Source organism: Sardina pilchardus, chromosome 11 (genome assembly GCF_963854185.1).
Source record: "Sardina pilchardus chromosome 11, fSarPil1.1, whole genome shotgun sequence".
NCBI lineage: Eukaryota > Metazoa > Chordata > Actinopteri > Clupeiformes > Clupeidae > Sardina > Sardina pilchardus.
Window position 1 is genome coordinate 11,941,650 of NC_085004.1, and position 17,984 is coordinate 11,959,633.

The 17,984-nt window shown below is 43.1% G+C and overlaps 1 protein-coding gene across 1 annotated transcript in view; it reads right to left on the bottom strand.

Moving 5' to 3' along the window:
* uacab (uveal autoantigen with coiled-coil domains and ankyrin repeats b) overlaps positions 1–7,558 on the bottom strand; it is a 39,135-nt gene extending 31,577 nt beyond the window's left edge. Inside the window, exon 1 of the mRNA XM_062550021.1 lies at positions 7,378–7,558. Within this exon, the coding sequence (XP_062406005.1) occupies positions 7,378–7,425 (48 nt within the window). The 5' untranslated portion in view covers positions 7,426–7,558. The remainder of the gene's footprint in view (positions 1–7,377) is intronic.
* Positions 7,559–17,984: the final 10,426 nt, after the last annotated feature.

Here is a 17,984-nt window from a genome sequence, read left to right on the forward strand (position 1 = left end):
ATGAAGTACTCTTTAATCATCAATCTTTTTTTTTTTTCTTTTAAAGAGGGACCTGTTGAAACATGGAAGCTGCCGAGGGCAGGCGGACTGGTCAAGAACTTCTGAGACGTTCGCCCTGTGGCCGTAGGTGATGACGTCCTTGCTCGAGCAAAATGCGTTTTTAACGGCCTCTCGCGAGCAGCCAATCTGCTCTCTTACACAATGGCTCCTGTCGGTACACGCGGGGAGGCCGCCAACAGTGCGCCCTGCCAAGTGCATTCCACAGGATATCAGTATCTGTGGGCACAATTCATTGGCCTCTCTGCCGGACTCCTCCCACCCCGGGCTTCGCCCTGGTATTTCAGAGTCCATTTACATGCCAGAGTAAACAGTGAGAGAATGCCTGCCAATGAATGCAACAGTAGATCAAACGCGTTGAAACGCATCAGGCTTTGTCATAATAACTGCCATGTGCGGTTTCTCTTACTTGCAAATGAAGAAAACAAGCGTGATTGACAACATTGTTCAACTAATAAAAAAGGATCGGCTTCTTGATCTTGCAAGAAGAGATGAGTTGCCAATTTATCATTTTTTTGAAGCACATATCTGAAGATGGCATTTGAAAGGAGAAATGTCAACTTAGGTTCAAGGTCATTCTGTGACTACTCTAAGCCTTTAATATTCCCTACTGAGAGCCAGCACCAAACTGAAACAAAAAAGATGAACTCATTCCACTTCCACTGAGTAGGCTACATTCTTGCTCTCCAAGTGCTCCACATTCCTGCCACCTGGGACACAGCCATCACACATAATTCTGTCCTTCCCATACAATGCTTGTAAGTCCTGCTTAGTTCATTGTAGGAAAGCAAGAGAAAGCTCAAAAAAGTAGTCAAGTATGATAAAATAAAAGGAGGCACTCTGTCTGGAGTCGAACAAAAGAAAAGAAGAAGAAACTTCAAGAGAGCTTTTAACTGAGCATGGCAGGGTTTTCTGACGAGGCCTGAGGAGGGCTGGCCTTGTGTGCCAGCGTAAGCTCCAGGGTGTGAGGACTCTCAGTGGCAGAGCACTGGCCCATGGCAGCCAAGGACTCCTGAGGACTCAGGAGAGACCACAGGGTAGCAGAACAGAGTCACAGGAATGGAGGAGCAGAAGAAGGAGGAGGAGGAGGAGGAGGAGAAGAAGGTGGGGGAGGAGGAGGATGACGACGATGAGCAGAGAACGATGGATGACTTGAGGGTTAGAACAGATCATCTGACAAAGTTAACCAAGGTGCTTGTCGGAGTGTGGGAGGTGTGTGTGTGTGTGTGTGGGGGGGGGGGGGGTAGCAACCCGAAAGATAACGAAGGACAACTTCCTCCGTTTGGGCTCTGGCTAGAGCTCAAATATTTTCACATCTTGAAACATATTTCAAAAGCCTAAACACTGCCTGAAGTCGTAGTACGTGATTTGAAAGCAACTTAGTGGCAACCATCAGCTTTTTAATTGTGTTGCTTCAACCTGACCGTGCCCGGAAGATCAAAATTTCAGCTTTGAATTAAATCTAGGTTCAATTACAGACACGAACCCAGAGGGCTCTTTGCACAAGATACCTTTCTCCCTGTATATATATGCGATAGGCATGTTTCTGATCAGGGAAAGTGACGGTGAAAGGGAGAGGATCTATTCTAATCATATTAGTTGCCTGTTTTGTTCATGTCAAAGTCGTGCTTCAATCACTTTCGGCAAAACAGAAACCCTGGCTTTGCCCACTTATGAGGGATGTGAAATACCAAGAAGAGTTTTCACATGCTATAAAGTGGCTAAAAAATCTAATGATGTGTAGCAACCCACCTGTCGTCCTACAGGTGCAAAGTCTGAGAGAACACAAACTTTTTCATAGCAACAGGCAATAAACAACAATAAAAGTAGTTTATGGTGGCCGGAGACAGTTATCCTATGTGCACTAATTGAAGTGAGATGCATAAATACTGTACATACATCTACCTGGGCTGACAATAAAGGCTCTACCTTTTCCCACTCTTTTCAAAGCTACTCTGCTCTCCCTGCCAGGGGAGAATATCATGGAGATTACATGACAGGAATGCAGTGACTGGCCCTCTCCCTTCCCTCTACGGTCTGCTCACAAAACAACCTTGAAACATTAGACTTTTCACCTTCCCGGCGGGGAGCGACCGTTTCCTTGCTTTGCACTTCCCGGTGTAAACCGACTCCAACCTCCACAGCCAGCCTCACTCTCTGGCATTTTTCTGCCCACGAGGCAGAGCCCTCCTGGGGAGGGAACAGCAGATCACATTCCCCGGGTGGTGGTGGATGGAGGATGGGCTAGCAGACAAGATGGCCTGTATTTAGCCTATATATCCACAGAGCTTCCTGGTTCCACACAATCGTACATTTGAATAACGAGAGGTGAGGTGAGGTTTCGTGTCTAAAAGACATTAGAAAGCCATGCACACCCACTGTGCAAATCTGGTAAATGTCTGAGACATTGTACCCCAAGTATATATCCAAGAGTATTAATCAAGCTTATCTTAATGACTACAATCCACCATCAAGCAGCTTAATGTCATCATGCCCATTTCTCAGTCTCCCATCACGAAAGCAGCGAGCACATCTTGATATTAATATGCACAGTGTGCAGAGCATTAGCTGCGAGCTCAGTCATTCAGATGGCTTACTCAGTGGCAAGATAAAGCATCCGCTCCCCTGAGTGTCTATGCGCTTGTTTTCTGAAACACACGGCCTTTCTCTCAGGCTTTCTCTAAGCCCCTTCTAAAAGCTCTGGGCCGAGCAACGGCGCCAAACTGTGACTTTCACTCAGCCGGGTCTGTGTGCTTTATGTACTGGATGTACATAAACTAAAGCTGTGCGGCCATGACGACTCATCCTGTCTGCACACTCCCAGTTCAGCCGGCTGTGTGTGTTTTTTACGTATATGACACATAAAGCTATGCCATGACGACTCAGGAGTCTGCACACTCCTACAGTAGTTCAGCCGGGTGTTTTACGTATATATGATACATAAAGCCCTGACGACTCATGAGTCTGCACACTCCCACTTCAGCCGGGCGTGTGTGTTTTACCTATATGATACATAGCCTAAAGCTGTCCAGCCCTGACGACTCAGGAGTCAGCTGGGTGTTTGTGTTTTGCGTATGATACATAAAGCTGTGCCATGCCGACTCATGATTCTGCAGGTCAGCAAAGACTAGGCTAAGCAAGCAGTACATTTCCATAATGAATAATGGTCCATTATGTGATTCTAAATAATAATAATAATAATAATTATTATAATAATAATACATTTTGCTTGTAGGCTCCTTTCAAGTCACCCAAGGACACATACAATAAGACAGGTTCATGGACGTTGTACTGATGCTCGTTGAAGACAGTTGGATTATGCTAATAGTTTATTATCTCTATATAGAGTTCAGATGCAAAAGCCATCCATCAGAAAATGAGATAATGGTGGTGTGACAGTGAATAATCACTACACATACGTAGTATACGTTAATACAATAATTTTGCTTCAAAACCGGCTAAAAATCTCTTCCTGGTCTGAAATATCAATGTGTAGGCAAAAACCTATAGGAGCCTGATATAAAAAAAAAAAACGCACATTGAAAAGAAAAGTGGTCAGAAGGATTTAGAGGATTTTGCATCTGAACTCTTCATTTGGTAAAGGCATGATAGGGTTTCAGACCACGACTCTTACCAAGTCTCCCCATTTTGCCCTGCCATGATTATAGTGTATGTCAAAGGAATGATCAGTGCATCTTGAAGACCACAGACACACATTACTGAAAAATAAAATATTGAAGTCTGAATTTTCAGTTCTCATCTCGGACGACATAAATCCCTTTGAGCTGGAATGACCAAACTGCCGGTGCATTAGCGAGGAATGATTGAGACCACTGTGACAGCACATTTTGATGGGGGAACAGGACAATCCTCGATAAAGGGCCATTCACACCAAGAACGATAACTATAATGATAACTATAAACAAATATCTTTCTCGCTAATATGAATGATGACGTTCACACAAACTGTAACGATAACAACATGAAGAATGATATTGTTGCGGAACACTTTCCGAGCGATTTTGAGGACGATAAAAAGGTAACAGCCAATCAGAACCCATAATATTTTAGCCGTCACATTCATTAACACAAGGAGAGACTTTTCTTATCGTTGGCCAGTGTGGACGCTTTTATCGTAATGGTTATAGTTATCGTTAGCATTATCGTTCTTGGTGGGAATGCTGCTTAAAACTCCTTTAGGAGCGCAGTCCCAGTGACATGCAGTGCTGACGAGGCTGGGCAGTGCTCCCACAGTGGCATGGTGCAGGAATGGAGGCTTTTATCCATGGTGCATTCACATCCTCAGTAATCCCAGGCCCTTTACTCATGCTACGATAACCTTCAATTCACACTGTCCGACTTTTCCAAGCACTCTGGGGGCCCACCCTTGGTGCAGTCGAGCCTTTCAACCAAACAATGCAACTCCACAAGGAGCCCCATGGCTTCTGGCCTGGCCAACTAGCTCAGATGATCGATAGAGCAGTAGCAGGATGGCAAGACAAAGCCCATCAGCTGAGGGGAAACTTCCAGCATCTCCAGCCAAGATTAAAGGGCCGTTCACACCAGAAACGATAACTATACAGAAAACTACAGCGATTTGAGCACCCACACTGCCTAACACACCATCTCTCCTCCTATTGATGAATTTGAGATCTAACATTTGATGCATTCTGATTGGCTGTCAGCTTTTTGTGAGAGATCCCCAATGATATCGTTCTTCATGTCGTTACTGTTATAGTTTATGTGAGGACGCGGTCATTCATATTTTTTCCATAGTTTTTCACTTTACTTTTTACTTTAAGGTCAGAGTGACCCAAGGGTCCTTGTGGAGTGAGTCAACTCATATCCAAATGCGTTCTCATGTAGGAAACGACTAGTGAGTTACTTTCATGCTCATCTCTGGATGAGACAGAAGAATGAGATGTTGCTGGGAACAGGTGAACCTTTCACCAACACAGCATGCCAGCCAGCATACCAAACTTTTAATCCATCTGAAAATAGACCAATGCCTTCAGAAAGCACATACTGTACAGTATTGCTTTCATTTGAAAGGAAGTCTTCCTCATTCCCCAGCCAGAGAGGAGGTATTTGTTCGATATGTGAAACAATATAACATGGAGGATTATCTCTGCGCGGCTGCAGGGGCTTTGTCGTGTCTTTGATACTCAGGGCGACCTTATTGTGTGCCTAAATCCCAACAGGTCCGGCCAGGGTGTGGCGGGCCCCAGAGAACAGCACTGAGGTTTTAATACAAACACAATCCGCCTTTCCCTGACTCAACAGCAGACACTCACCTCCGTCTGCAGGTCATAACAAACCCGCCAAACCCCTGACAACAGCCAGTAGGGCGGTTAGCCTTTATGCAACGACAACACTACCCTGAGGCGTCTAGACGGAAGTTTTCTTCTCTGGAACGAGTCATCCGCTGACTTGCCCAAAACACGCAACCTCAAAAACCTACACAACACAACCACCTCCATAAACTTGTCACCTACCAAAGGGAAATGAAAAGGCTCTGAACTTTCAACAAAAACAAAAGGATTAAGTAGAGTTTCAACGGATTAAGTAGAGTTTGGGAAAGTTATATGTACGCAGTCACAAAAAGCCTACTATTGTATCATCATGTATCACATTTTGATAAACAGCGGACATTAATTGGGTGAAAACATCATCACTGAACTGACTGATTTATGTTTCTTATTCATACAAAACCAAACATGATTAAGCAAATGGTATTTAAACTATAAATTCATCAAATGTAGAGAATACATCTCCCCTGTGGAACTTATTGCACAACCAAATATTGTATCACCGTGGTTAGGAAAGGACTCAGACTTCAGTCCTACTCCATGTTGCCATAGTTGTTCTCTGGGGATACAAATTCCTTTCTCTTCAGTCTTTGAAAACACTGAACACTTGAACACTAAAACTCAATGTAGTCTCCAAACAATGTGTATCATAAATCACTATGTGACTCATAATCTTTGTAAATGGGGTTTATTCACTCCCACACTGCAGCTGCATCACTATGCAGTGAGAAAATCTACCTGGGACAGAACTAGTGGGACACACCAATTCACATTTGAGAAATATAAATTAAAAAAAATCAAAAATAAGCGTACTGACTATGGTCAGTGTACTGCATTAGCCTATAATTCAGTGCACTAATTCTGAGGTGATTAGCCTTCATTTCATGCATTGGGTACTACTGAGGACTCCTAATGGAATGTACACTACAGTTCAGACATTCATTTTAACTGGTCAATCATCTCCATAATCATGCTTTGAATGATGGAAATATAGGCCTACAAAAGTGTAATACTCATCTTTTTATGGTATCCAATAATTCATTTAATTCATGAACATGAAGCTCTACATTGTATCTGTTCGTCACAGTGTATGGCTACAGTAGTAATTTCTACATTCAGGACAATTTAATAAATAGTAGCCTATTTAGTTCCTTCTGAGGGTTTACCCTATTAGAGGGATTCCTCCTTTAAAAAACAAAAATGATAACTATCGTCTTAAACACAACTTGTCAGGTGGCCTCTCAGTAACCCACAAACCACCACTCCACACAAGGTTTCTTTCTCATGGTAATTACAAGCCTGTGAAAGCACCAGGCAGCTGAAGCACTGAAAGGACTGAGCTGAATCTTAATAGGAGAGCTTTTATGTGGCATGATTATTTTAAGGTTAAAATCCCATCCCAAGTGTTGGCTAAACCAGAAAGTTTCATGTAAACATAACTGTTAAGCCTATCTAGCGTTCAGCAGAAAATAATCAAAAGTTAATTTACCATGCTAGAATGCAAAATCCTGGCTTAAATGTTCAGTTGAGTTTAAAATTATCACTCCCCAAACGAGTAGCCTATGTTTATGTGTTGCTAAGTCTTTTGCATATCTGTAATATGACATGACTAACAAATAGCTTGTCATTTAACTCTAAACATGCCTACAGAGTTTTTGCTGTTTGGCTTTCATCAGTCACATTCCCAAAGTGTCCAAATGGCTACATGAACCTATAGCGCCCTTGCCTCATGAGCGCTCAAAAACCCTACCTGAGAATAACTCCGTAAGGGACTGAAAGGGACTGAAAGGGACTGAAAATGATAGACTATATCTTGACACCTTACGCACTAATAAACACATCGTTTTCAAATCAAATGGAATGGTGTAGGCTTCGATTTGTGAATCGGACAGTGTTATCACAACTTACAAACCGGTAGCTAGGCTATAGGTTTCAGATAAATATTAGTCCACGCGAAGTTCAGTGATTGCTGGTGGTGAAGAGGACTCAACTGAAAAGAAAATGTACTTACAGTGATGGTAACTTCGTGCTTTTTCAGGCGGTACTTTAAACTCTTCATCGTTGTGGCTTTGCTGCGCTGTGAAAGTCAGTAACGTTGTTACAGTAGACAATATCAAGCAGGCTAAAGTTCTATCTAAGGCTTACGTTAGCTACTAGTGTTAATTGACTTTTTTCCCTCTCAAACAACAATGATTTTCACCTGACGCATAACTACAAACTCTGGACCTGTTGCATGATTGACAAATAACTAAACTAATCCAATGCAGGTACAATCCACAGTGTTTACTACCTCACCAATCACGTACTACATGAGGAGGGACTTCCTCGCTGGCGGCTGGACGCTTTTTACATGTAGCGCGAGGCCATGGGAACAACCTGCGGTCCTGTAGTGATGTGACGTCGTCCTTACCTGGAAGGGGCCGGACTTCGATGAGTAGGAGTGTGATATAATAAGTTTCACTGTAGTTACGAACGACACATAATATTAATAGTTTCAAAGATATGCCATTGAAAAAAAAAAAGTAAAAAAAAAATGTTTTGTTCTTATTCTGAATACACTGCAAGCTTTCCCCAATGCATTATATGACTACACTGATGCTCACTGCGCTAAACACAAATAACCGTATACTGGCCTAGGCATTTAACCTACTTTTAGTCTGTTACTGCGTTGCCTTATCAGTGCCTTGTCGTAATTTTTCTGACAGAGCAACTGCAACATTCTCTGGTTCTGCCAAGTGTGAACATCAGCTAAGTTGCCATAGGATATCGAGTTAATTTAGACAGTTGTTGCCCCCTTCTGGTTGTAGGTCAGATCTCCCCATATCATTGATTGATTGCCAAGTAGCACGTTTCCTTTGCATTTGTGTCCAGTGAGATTGACGTTCTTTTTTTGAAGGTATAAAATATTCAAAGCTGAGCCTAAGTTTTCTTCCATGAGGCGGGGGCAGGGGTGCAAGCAGAGACACTTATAAAGACTTTGGTGCAAGTCTGTCTTTGTCCGTAGCGCTCAAGGTCACCATAGCAACAAGGTTGCCGTGGCTCTCCAGCGTGAATGTCACTGTTGCACGCAAGGCATCGCTGCGAAGAAAAGAGAAAACGTGATTAACGCATGCTACCTGAAAGCTGGATCATGCATTAAGTACTATCTGTAATTAATCCCTCCGGGGTACTCTTAGTTTTGACACTATTTGAATCTAGCATGGCTTTTGACACTGACACTGCTTGTAGGGGTAGCTTATCGCTCAGCTGTGGTCTGTCTGCCATAGCTTTAATTTAGCAATTCATCAACTGTAGTAGCCTAGCAGCATAGCCTATGCTGTGTTGTTATTGTTGCTTCTTAATTAATTATTTAGATACACAATAACCTCGAGGTAGAAGCTAGGCCCAAACAATCATAGCAACTAGTGAATGTTTATGTTATGAGTGTGGGTTTATAGCCTTTTTAGGGGGTGTTGGTTAACTTTTACGATGAGCTGCATCGGTCTTCTCCAGTGTATTGAAAGGTTGTTTGAATTAATTTGACTGTATAATAAATATGCCCCCCAAGGAACCTCTTCTTTGGAATGCAGGCCACAAAGTGTCCAAGTCAATGGAGTTCAACTCTTGACCTCAGGATGTGGAAAATAATGGACATTGTAGGAACAGCAGTGCTAATATACTGGGTCATGCACTGATCAGGGGTCCTGCTGTGGTAGGCTACATGGCCTAAGGTTAAATAGTATTGATGGGAAAAGAGCATTAGAATTATTTGTAGGGTAAGTGCATGCAGTTTACATGAGAGAAGGATCTGATGATAACATTGACATTTTCAGTGTGTCGTTTCAAATAATGTAAAACCTATTTGAAAATACAGGAAATCCAATAACATTCAGATCAGAGACAATCAATCAGGTATGTATATGGTAGCTAAATTACCTTTAGTAGAAACAATAGTTTTTGTTGGTCTGATAGGGATTATGATTCAGGTTCAAAACTGTATGTCATTTGAAGTGTAGGATCATTAATACCCTCTGAATGCCTTTGTGTAATTTGATTCATGGGGGGCCATACAATAAATGAATATATGTGTACATTTAGTGACTGTACACTGTGCACACACACATACTGTAGATACCTGTACATGCACATACACACACTCACTCTTTTTTTTTTTTTTGATTTGATTTATTTTGGATTAGACAGACAACATAATCCAAAGGATGGCATGTTAAAGTGTGAACACTTATTTCCAACATGGTCCTTGGTGGTTGAGACACATATAAGACATATTACAGAACAAAAGAACAACATATAACACAGAATCATCCAGTATTGGGAAAATTCTATAAAATCACAGATCACATAAAATAATTCATCTATATTTAAAAAGCTAATTTACTCTATTCCATAAAAATGACTTCACCTGACGTCTAAAACTCCCTCTGGAGTTTAGCATTTTGAGGGAAAGTGGCAGATTATTCCACAATATGATGCCTGTATAGAAAAAAGCGCTTCTAGCTGCACTGTTAACCCTGGGTACTTTACAAGAACGGACACTGGCCCTAGTATTGTGATTGTGTTGTGTATGGACCATTTCTATGTGAGAGTGTAAATATTTGGGAGCAGAGCCATTTATGACATTAAACATGTGGTTCAGCTTTAACTGCTCAACTCTAACATGTACTGGCAGCAGCCCTACCGTTTTAAAAGCATCTCTACCAATATGAGTCCTGGGGGGTGCGTTTAGTAGGTAACGGATAACATTATTTTGCATCACTTGCAGTCTGTTTTTAAGTTTAACTGATAACCCACAGTACCAGGCAGAACAAGCATAATCGAAATGACATTGAATCAGTGATACAACCAGTAATTTCTTGATAGAGAAATCTAGATGTCTTGTCTTGCGATACAAACATTTCAATTTACCAGCACACTTGGATAATATTTTGTCTGCACTCTCTCTCTCTCTCTCTCTCTCTCTCATACACACACACACACACACACATATACATGCACATACACAGTAGATAGGCAGGCATACGCAAGCACACACGCAACTGCACGCTCACACACAAACACGTACATGCACGCATGCACAAACACACCCACATGCATGCACGCACACACACACACTCACAAGTGAACAGACACAGATACACATAAAACACACACACAAATGCAGGCAAGCAGACACACACACACACACACACACACACACACACACACACACACACACACACATTCCATTACCCAATTATACACACTCACAAGCAAAAACTCACAAACGTATTAGGCCTACACAATTTATTCCATTATTGGCAAAACATTATCACATTTTATTGATTCAGAAATGTTATTACATTCTTGGCTTTATTACAATGGAATTATTACGTTATTGGTCATTATTATGTTATTGGACGTTATTACATTATCAGCTGCTTCAGACATTTTTCTGTGTAAAATTGGCATGTTTATAAATTATAAGCCATTGGGAGCTAGTCTGGCTATCACCATACTAAACTCAATCTTTTAAGATTGAACATTAGTATGGGGAGGCGCTTTGTTTCTACTGCTCAAGAGGCGTGATCAATGAGCATCGTTCAAATTACTCTGTACGCCTGGATAGTCCTTCAACCAATCAGACCAATGATACAGTGCGTCTTTTGGATAAGCTAGTTACTAGCCCCTTTCACATTCAGAAACGATACATTAGCGTTTAAGAAATAGCGGGTTCAGGGGATTTCACAATGTGAAAGGTAGACGTGTTCTGGTCCCGGGGTTGTCTGAAGCCGGTTTCAGAGGCGAGTTATGGGAGGCGTTGCCTAGCAGCACGTCACACGCAATTTGGGAGTGAACAATGACGTTAAGCATGCCTTGGACCTCGGAGATAAACTGATAAACACAACTGTCATGCTAGTTCTACGTGGTTTAGCTTCCAAATGATGGCGGGCCACTTGTTATGTTATTTGAATGCCAAATGAGGTCCTTTTGTCTGTCGAAGTCATATTTCAGTGTGCTGAGTCCTGAACAACTTCTGCTCTGACAGTTAGCTCGTTAGCTAGTTAGTTCTAGCTATCATTAGGCACACTTTCTAAAAAGACGTGCTACTGGCAGCAGACGGTTTTGGTAACCTAGTGTGGCAAGTGGTAGTAAAGTGTTAGATACTAACTTGTATGTTATCCGACTACGCCACCCTGGGAGTTTCACCCAGGGAAATGCATGTACTAAGTTTGCTCAACAAGGCACCCAGGTTCATTAACTGAGAGAGAGACGTGGTTCCATTCCAGTACAATGACAATAATTTATTAACAAAATCTAAAATTACACTCACATTGTCTCAAGCACATCAGACATACCAAGGGGAGACAGACAGCAGGAACTGAGGCTTACCAGCGAGGGGACTGGCTAACTAAGGAGAGAGGCGTCCCAGGAGGTCACACCACTGCAAGAGTGTCCACGTATTCGCACACACACACACACACAGCAAAGGTCAAATCAGCAACACCCGTGAGGTATAATAGTAGCACACCAAAAAGGGGACACCACCAGGAAGACAGTAGCCCCTCCACTGTAGGCCTCAGCTCCTAGAAAAGACACAGGACAGGGGGAGGACAATTAGTGGGAGCCACATTTAACCAAACACAAATAATAATCACAATAGTTAAGACACGGGCTCTCCGCAGCTGGACAAATGGCCTCCTGCCAGTGCAACACACAAACAAACAAACAAACAAACAAACAAACTATAAACTAAAGTAGTAATTCCCCAGAAATCATAAACACTAGCACACTGGTAATCCACAGCACAGATGGAATAGCAGCCTCCTATCAGTGGCTAATCAAATCATAAGATGAAAGCTAGAAAACCAGAGATACATTACAAAGTAAGATGTTGGGACACTGGTTATCAGCAGCGCAGGGGAAATGGCCTCCTGCCAGTGGTAAAGCAAATCAAAACAAAAGAATAATGAACCAAAACCATGTACACACAGAATTGACAAGAATGACACTTAATATGACGAAGTCGAGACGAACGTTAGTGGTCACACGGTTACAAACACAGATGAGCGATCACGCTTCGTGAAGACAAAGCAGCAGCGGTCACACAGCAGCACGGCGGCAGTTCCCCATCCCGTTGTTAGCTACAGTTCTCAGGTTAGCATTGCAGAGGGCAAGAGTGCTAGGAGGGGATGCAGCAGCGACTACCGGCTATGATGCATGTCCGGCTACAGAGATGCATGGGGACGGATCCACAGGGAAGCTGTGTGAGCAGCGGAAATTGGGCGAGCAGCGACCAGCCAGTCCAACGTGAAAACGGGAAAGGGTAGTCACGGAGAATATATACAAAAGTTCCTACCAAGCCATTGGTTGACCAATTACCTGCTAGTATACGGGGCACTACAGACGGGAACTAATTCCCGTACTGCTACATTCTTCCCTCACTTCTTGCATCGTCGCCCCGACGATGGATCAAACTAGACCAGGCAAACCATAAACTCCATGGCCAAAAGAGCAGAGGCGGGTTTTGACACCCAACCAAGCCTGGTCAATGGGCCAGACAAACACCAGGAAGGCGTGCAGTTTGGCCAGTAGGCCAACGCTGCTACCATGACAAACACAGGGAGGGCTTGCAGTTTGGTCTAGAACCCAACGCTGCTACCAAGACAAGAAACACTGGGAGGGCTTGCAGTTTGGTCGCTACACCAACGCTGCTACCAAAACACGAAACACAGGGAGGGCTTGCAGTTTGGTCGCTACACCAACGCTGCTACCAAGACAAGAAACACTGGGAGGGCTTGCAGTTTGGTCGCTACACCAACGCTGCTACCAAGACAAGAAACACAGGGAGGGGACAGACCAGATGAATGGCTACGAGCAGAGTGGTCAGTAGGCCGAACTCTACTGTCTGGGACCTGCAACACAGAGGCAAGCCACAGGAAAAGGGCCAAACACTTCTAAACAGCCCCAACTGACTGGTGAACACCATGGACCAGTGTTCAACAGTAGTAAAAAATTACGCTTCTTCCCATGTTGTCAGGGAGAGCAGACAGGACACCAAGAGGGTCTCCACACAAAACCCCGCTAATGGCCATCACCCTACCTCACAGCTTCCCCTTCTGTTCCAAAGAGAACAGACAGGAGGTTACAGCCAGTTAGCTGTGGCCCTTAATGGGACTGACGGTGACCCATGACCCAAAGGTTTTGGCTGTAAGGAGACACTCTTGGTTACCTTATGCAACCTGGACCTAATATCCAACCTCAAACCATGACCTCATCCCCATGTACCAAGGGAGAGATGACACAAGTAGAGGGTCCCTCACTCTCTGGGTCCCTTGACGGAAGATCACCTCCACACAGCTCCACATCCATTGCCAGCAGTAGATGTGTGGGTAGTGAACCCAATCGCTGAGGCCCTTGACGGGACGGAGTCTAATCATATCCCCAAAGAGCTGAAAGAGGAAAGCCCCATTTTACAGACATTAAACAAACATGACCAACTACAAGTAATGGCACGGCCCTCTAGGCCTGGTTACTGGTAACTAAAAGGACTGCCCTTCATCCTTCGAAATCAGAAGGAGAAGAAAAAAAAGAATTTGCTGCTCACCCAATTGTTAAAAATGCACCAGATGTCCGCTGCTGCTTTGTCTTTAAAAAAATGTTACACATAGAAATCATCATAACAGTTCACATAATACACAACACCATACAACCATGAAAAGGAAACACAAAAGAATGCAAACACACGTCTCTGCTTATAACAGTAAATCCTGCCGACAATACGTCAAATGTGGCAAGTGGTAGTAAAGTGTTAGATACTAACTTGTATGTTATCCGACTACGCCACCCTGGGAGTTTCACCCAGGGAAATGCATGTACTAAGTTTGCTCAACAAGGCACCCAGGTTCATTAACTGAGAGAGAGACGTGGTTCCATTCCAGTACAATGACAATAATTTATTAACAAAATCTAAAATTACACTCACATTGTCTCAAGCACATCAGACATACCAAGGGGAGACAGACAGCAGGAACTGAGGCTTACCAGCGAGGGGACTGGCTAACTAAGGAGAGAGGCGTCCCAGGAGGTCACACCACTGCAAGAGTGTCCACGTATTCGCACACACACACACACACAGCAAAGGTCAAATCAGCAACACCCGTGAGGTATAATAGTAGCACACCAAAAAGGGGACACCACCAGGAAGACAGTAGCCCCTCCACTGTAGGCCTCAGCTCCTAGAAAAGACACAGGACAGGGGGAGGACAATTAGTGGGAGCCACATTTAACCAAACACAAATAATAATCACAATAGTTAAGACACGGGCTCTCCGCAGCTGGACAAATGGCCTCCTGCCAGTGCAACACACAAACAAACAAACAAACAAACAAACAAACTATAAACTAAAGTAGTAATTCCCCAGAAATCATAAACACTAGCACACTGGTAATCCACAGCACAGATGGAATAGCAGCCTCCTATCAGTGGCTAATCAAATCATAAGATGAAAGCTAGAAAACCAGAGATACATTACAAAGTAAGATGTTGGGACACTGGTTATCAGCAGCGCAGGGGAAATGGCCTCCTGCCAGTGGTAAAGCAAATCAAAACAAAAGAATAATGAACCAAAACCATGTACACACAGAATTGACAAGAATGACACTTAATATGACGAAGTCGAGACGAACGTTAGTGGTCACACGGTTACAAACACAGATGAGCGATCACGCTTCGTGAAGACAAAGCAGCAGCGGTCACACAGCAGCACGGCGGCAGTTCCCCATCCCGTTGTTAGCTACAGTTCTCAGGTTAGCATTGCAGAGGGCAAGAGTGCTAGGAGGGGATGCAGCAGCGACTACCGGCTATGATGCATGTCCGGCTACAGAGATGCATGGGGACGGATCCACAGGGAAGCTGTGTGAGCAGCGGAAATTGGGCGAGCAGCGACCAGCCAGTCCAACGTGAAAACGGGAAAGGGTAGTCACGGAGAATATATACAAAAGTTCCTACCAAGCCATTGGTTGACCAATTACCTGCTAGTATACGGGGCACTACAGACGGGAACTAATTCCCGTACTGCTACACTAGCAACAATAAACACTTGACCGAAGTGCTGAGAAAATGAGGTTCAGGGCACTCTCAGCATAAAAAACGTGATTGTTGGACACACATATATATCTATGGACACAGCAGCTAAAGTTATCCTAGTCTCTTGTGTGTTTCCTGTATTTTAACCTCCTGCCTGGCCAAATACGTCATCAGTCACACACCCTAATAGCGGGGTTGACCTCTGTTCCTTTCATATTCAACACGGCTCGGCTCTGATACTACCCCCCGAGACGGGTTGGATTGCCGAGGCGGGTTGACTCCCCACCCCGTGTCGTCAATGTGAAAGGAACAGCCTTAACGTTAAATTCGGCTGATTTAGCGTTAAATTCGGTGAATGTGAAAGGGGCTTCTGATTGCAGCCAAAGGTTCTGGCAGGGAACAGAGGAGATAGATTTGCCGGAAGTTCAGGCAGGGTTCACCCAGCCTAACAGGGAGCCACATAAAATCAAGAACCTTGTGGCAACATATGCTAAAATATGATAGTAGTTTTGATGGGAAAAACATATTGATGATGCAATATTTGTCACTAGTCTACAAAAAAAACATTATGTAGCTATTAACATGTAGCATGCAAGTATGTTACTCTGTTTCCAGTGGTCATAACTGACGGTCTCATTTTACCTGAATACATGTCATCAGAATGAGGTACTGTAGGATGTCTTGATATCTGTGAAGGCCCAAAGCTTAAAAAACTTCGCTACTCTTCTGAATTTTAAGGGGTTATCTACCAAAAAGTGTGACTACATCTAATCAAGAGCATTCTTCTAAACGGATTCAGAAAGGACATAGCTATTAGACATCACTATAGATGTTCTTATTCACTGAATGAAAAGCCAGCCATTTCAACTGATAAAACGCTCATAACTCTGTTATGTCAGTTGTCAAAATGTCAAAAGTCAAGAAACTGCTGTCAATTATATCCTTGTTAAAATTTCAATTAAAGAAACTACTGTGGAAATACTTTCCTGCAGTAATCGTATTTTCCTCTACATTTCCCTTAACCTTCAAAACAGTTACAATGCTCTCAGACCATGGCTTGTGGCGTCTGTCACTTTCCTCAAATTGATTTACTTAAGTGAGTGAAGAGTGCATAACGCTTGTTTTTAACATACACTTTTCAGAAAAGAGGTTATAGCAACTTGATGTATCTAATAACAGCTTCTGGATGCTACTCTGACTTAGATATGGCAAATGGAGTCTCTGGCATTGTTGTTGATGCTCACCTACAATGCCACCACATTACATGACAATTTTCATCAGTATTAGACACTACGTATAGGTACAGATACGTAACGAAAATAATTCCTACATTGTGTTACTTTGATGCATGGGCAAACTTCCTTCTTCAGAATAACCTGGAACTTCTGCATTGGCGACTGAGAAAATGTGCCATTGCCTGTTGGCTTAATAATTAATTAATCACCTCACTGTTTTTCAAGAGAGCAGTTATCTCATACATTCTCAGAGGTTACAGTAAACTTTATTGCAGTAATGAGCTAGCCTGACCCTGCAATTGATTAACCTACATCTGAGGTGAATTTTGTAAAATATGCTCTCTTACTACTTATTTTTTTTAAATCAATCAATACTGTATGTTTTGAAGTTGTATGCATTTTTTGGACATTATATCTACTACATTATATCTACTACTTATCAGTACAAATATGGAAACACTTTGAAGCTTTGATATCTCACTTTAAGACTTTGATATCTCAGAACTAACTCAGATAGAGTATGCAGACCATAATTCCAAGGGGACAATATCTAGATGTAAGATAGTTGTTCTTCGACTAACCCTTTCAGTCGGTTCTTAGAGGGTTTACGGCTGAAACATTCAAAACCAACGCAGATACTCTCAAATGAAAATGAATCACTTTATGTAATGGGTTTTCTTTTTGTTCCCAAATTACCATTCGCTCAATGTTGTTTTCTGTGCCATCAGAAATGCCTAAGAAAGTAGCCTGGCACGCCCTCCCAGTGACGCAACGCCTTCAGGCTTTTGCTGCTGGTCTGGTCAACTGCTCATTGAGAAGGATTTCTGAGTTCCCGAAATCTGCGGAACTGCCCCCTTTGGTCGAGAACCAATCAACTTTGAGCAGCTCCAACGTCTCTGGGTAGAGGCGTGTTCAAGGCAGCGGAAAGAGTGTTGTTATTGGTTTAAACTCGGCAATCCGCTTTCTGACATCTACCAGTAGCAAATCGAGGCACTTAAAGGAGGCGGGTCAACCAGCGCTGGCAAGAAACCGTGTTAGCACAGGCTGTTGGTCAGACTAAAGTCTCGCAGAGCCTTTGAAAGTCGATGGTAATCAGGCTACTAAGAAAGCACCTGTTGAAAGGGTCTACTTTTATTCTTAAGGCCTTTGGGAACCTTTCTTCCCTTAGCAGAGTAAGCCATCATAAACCAGTATAGGCTACCAGTATAGGCTATCAACCAGTCCAGCATTATATTCTACCGTGACAAGTATGGCCATTTCGATATACAAACTAATCCATGCACCTGTTTGTGCCGAACTGTCCGACTTTCAACTGCA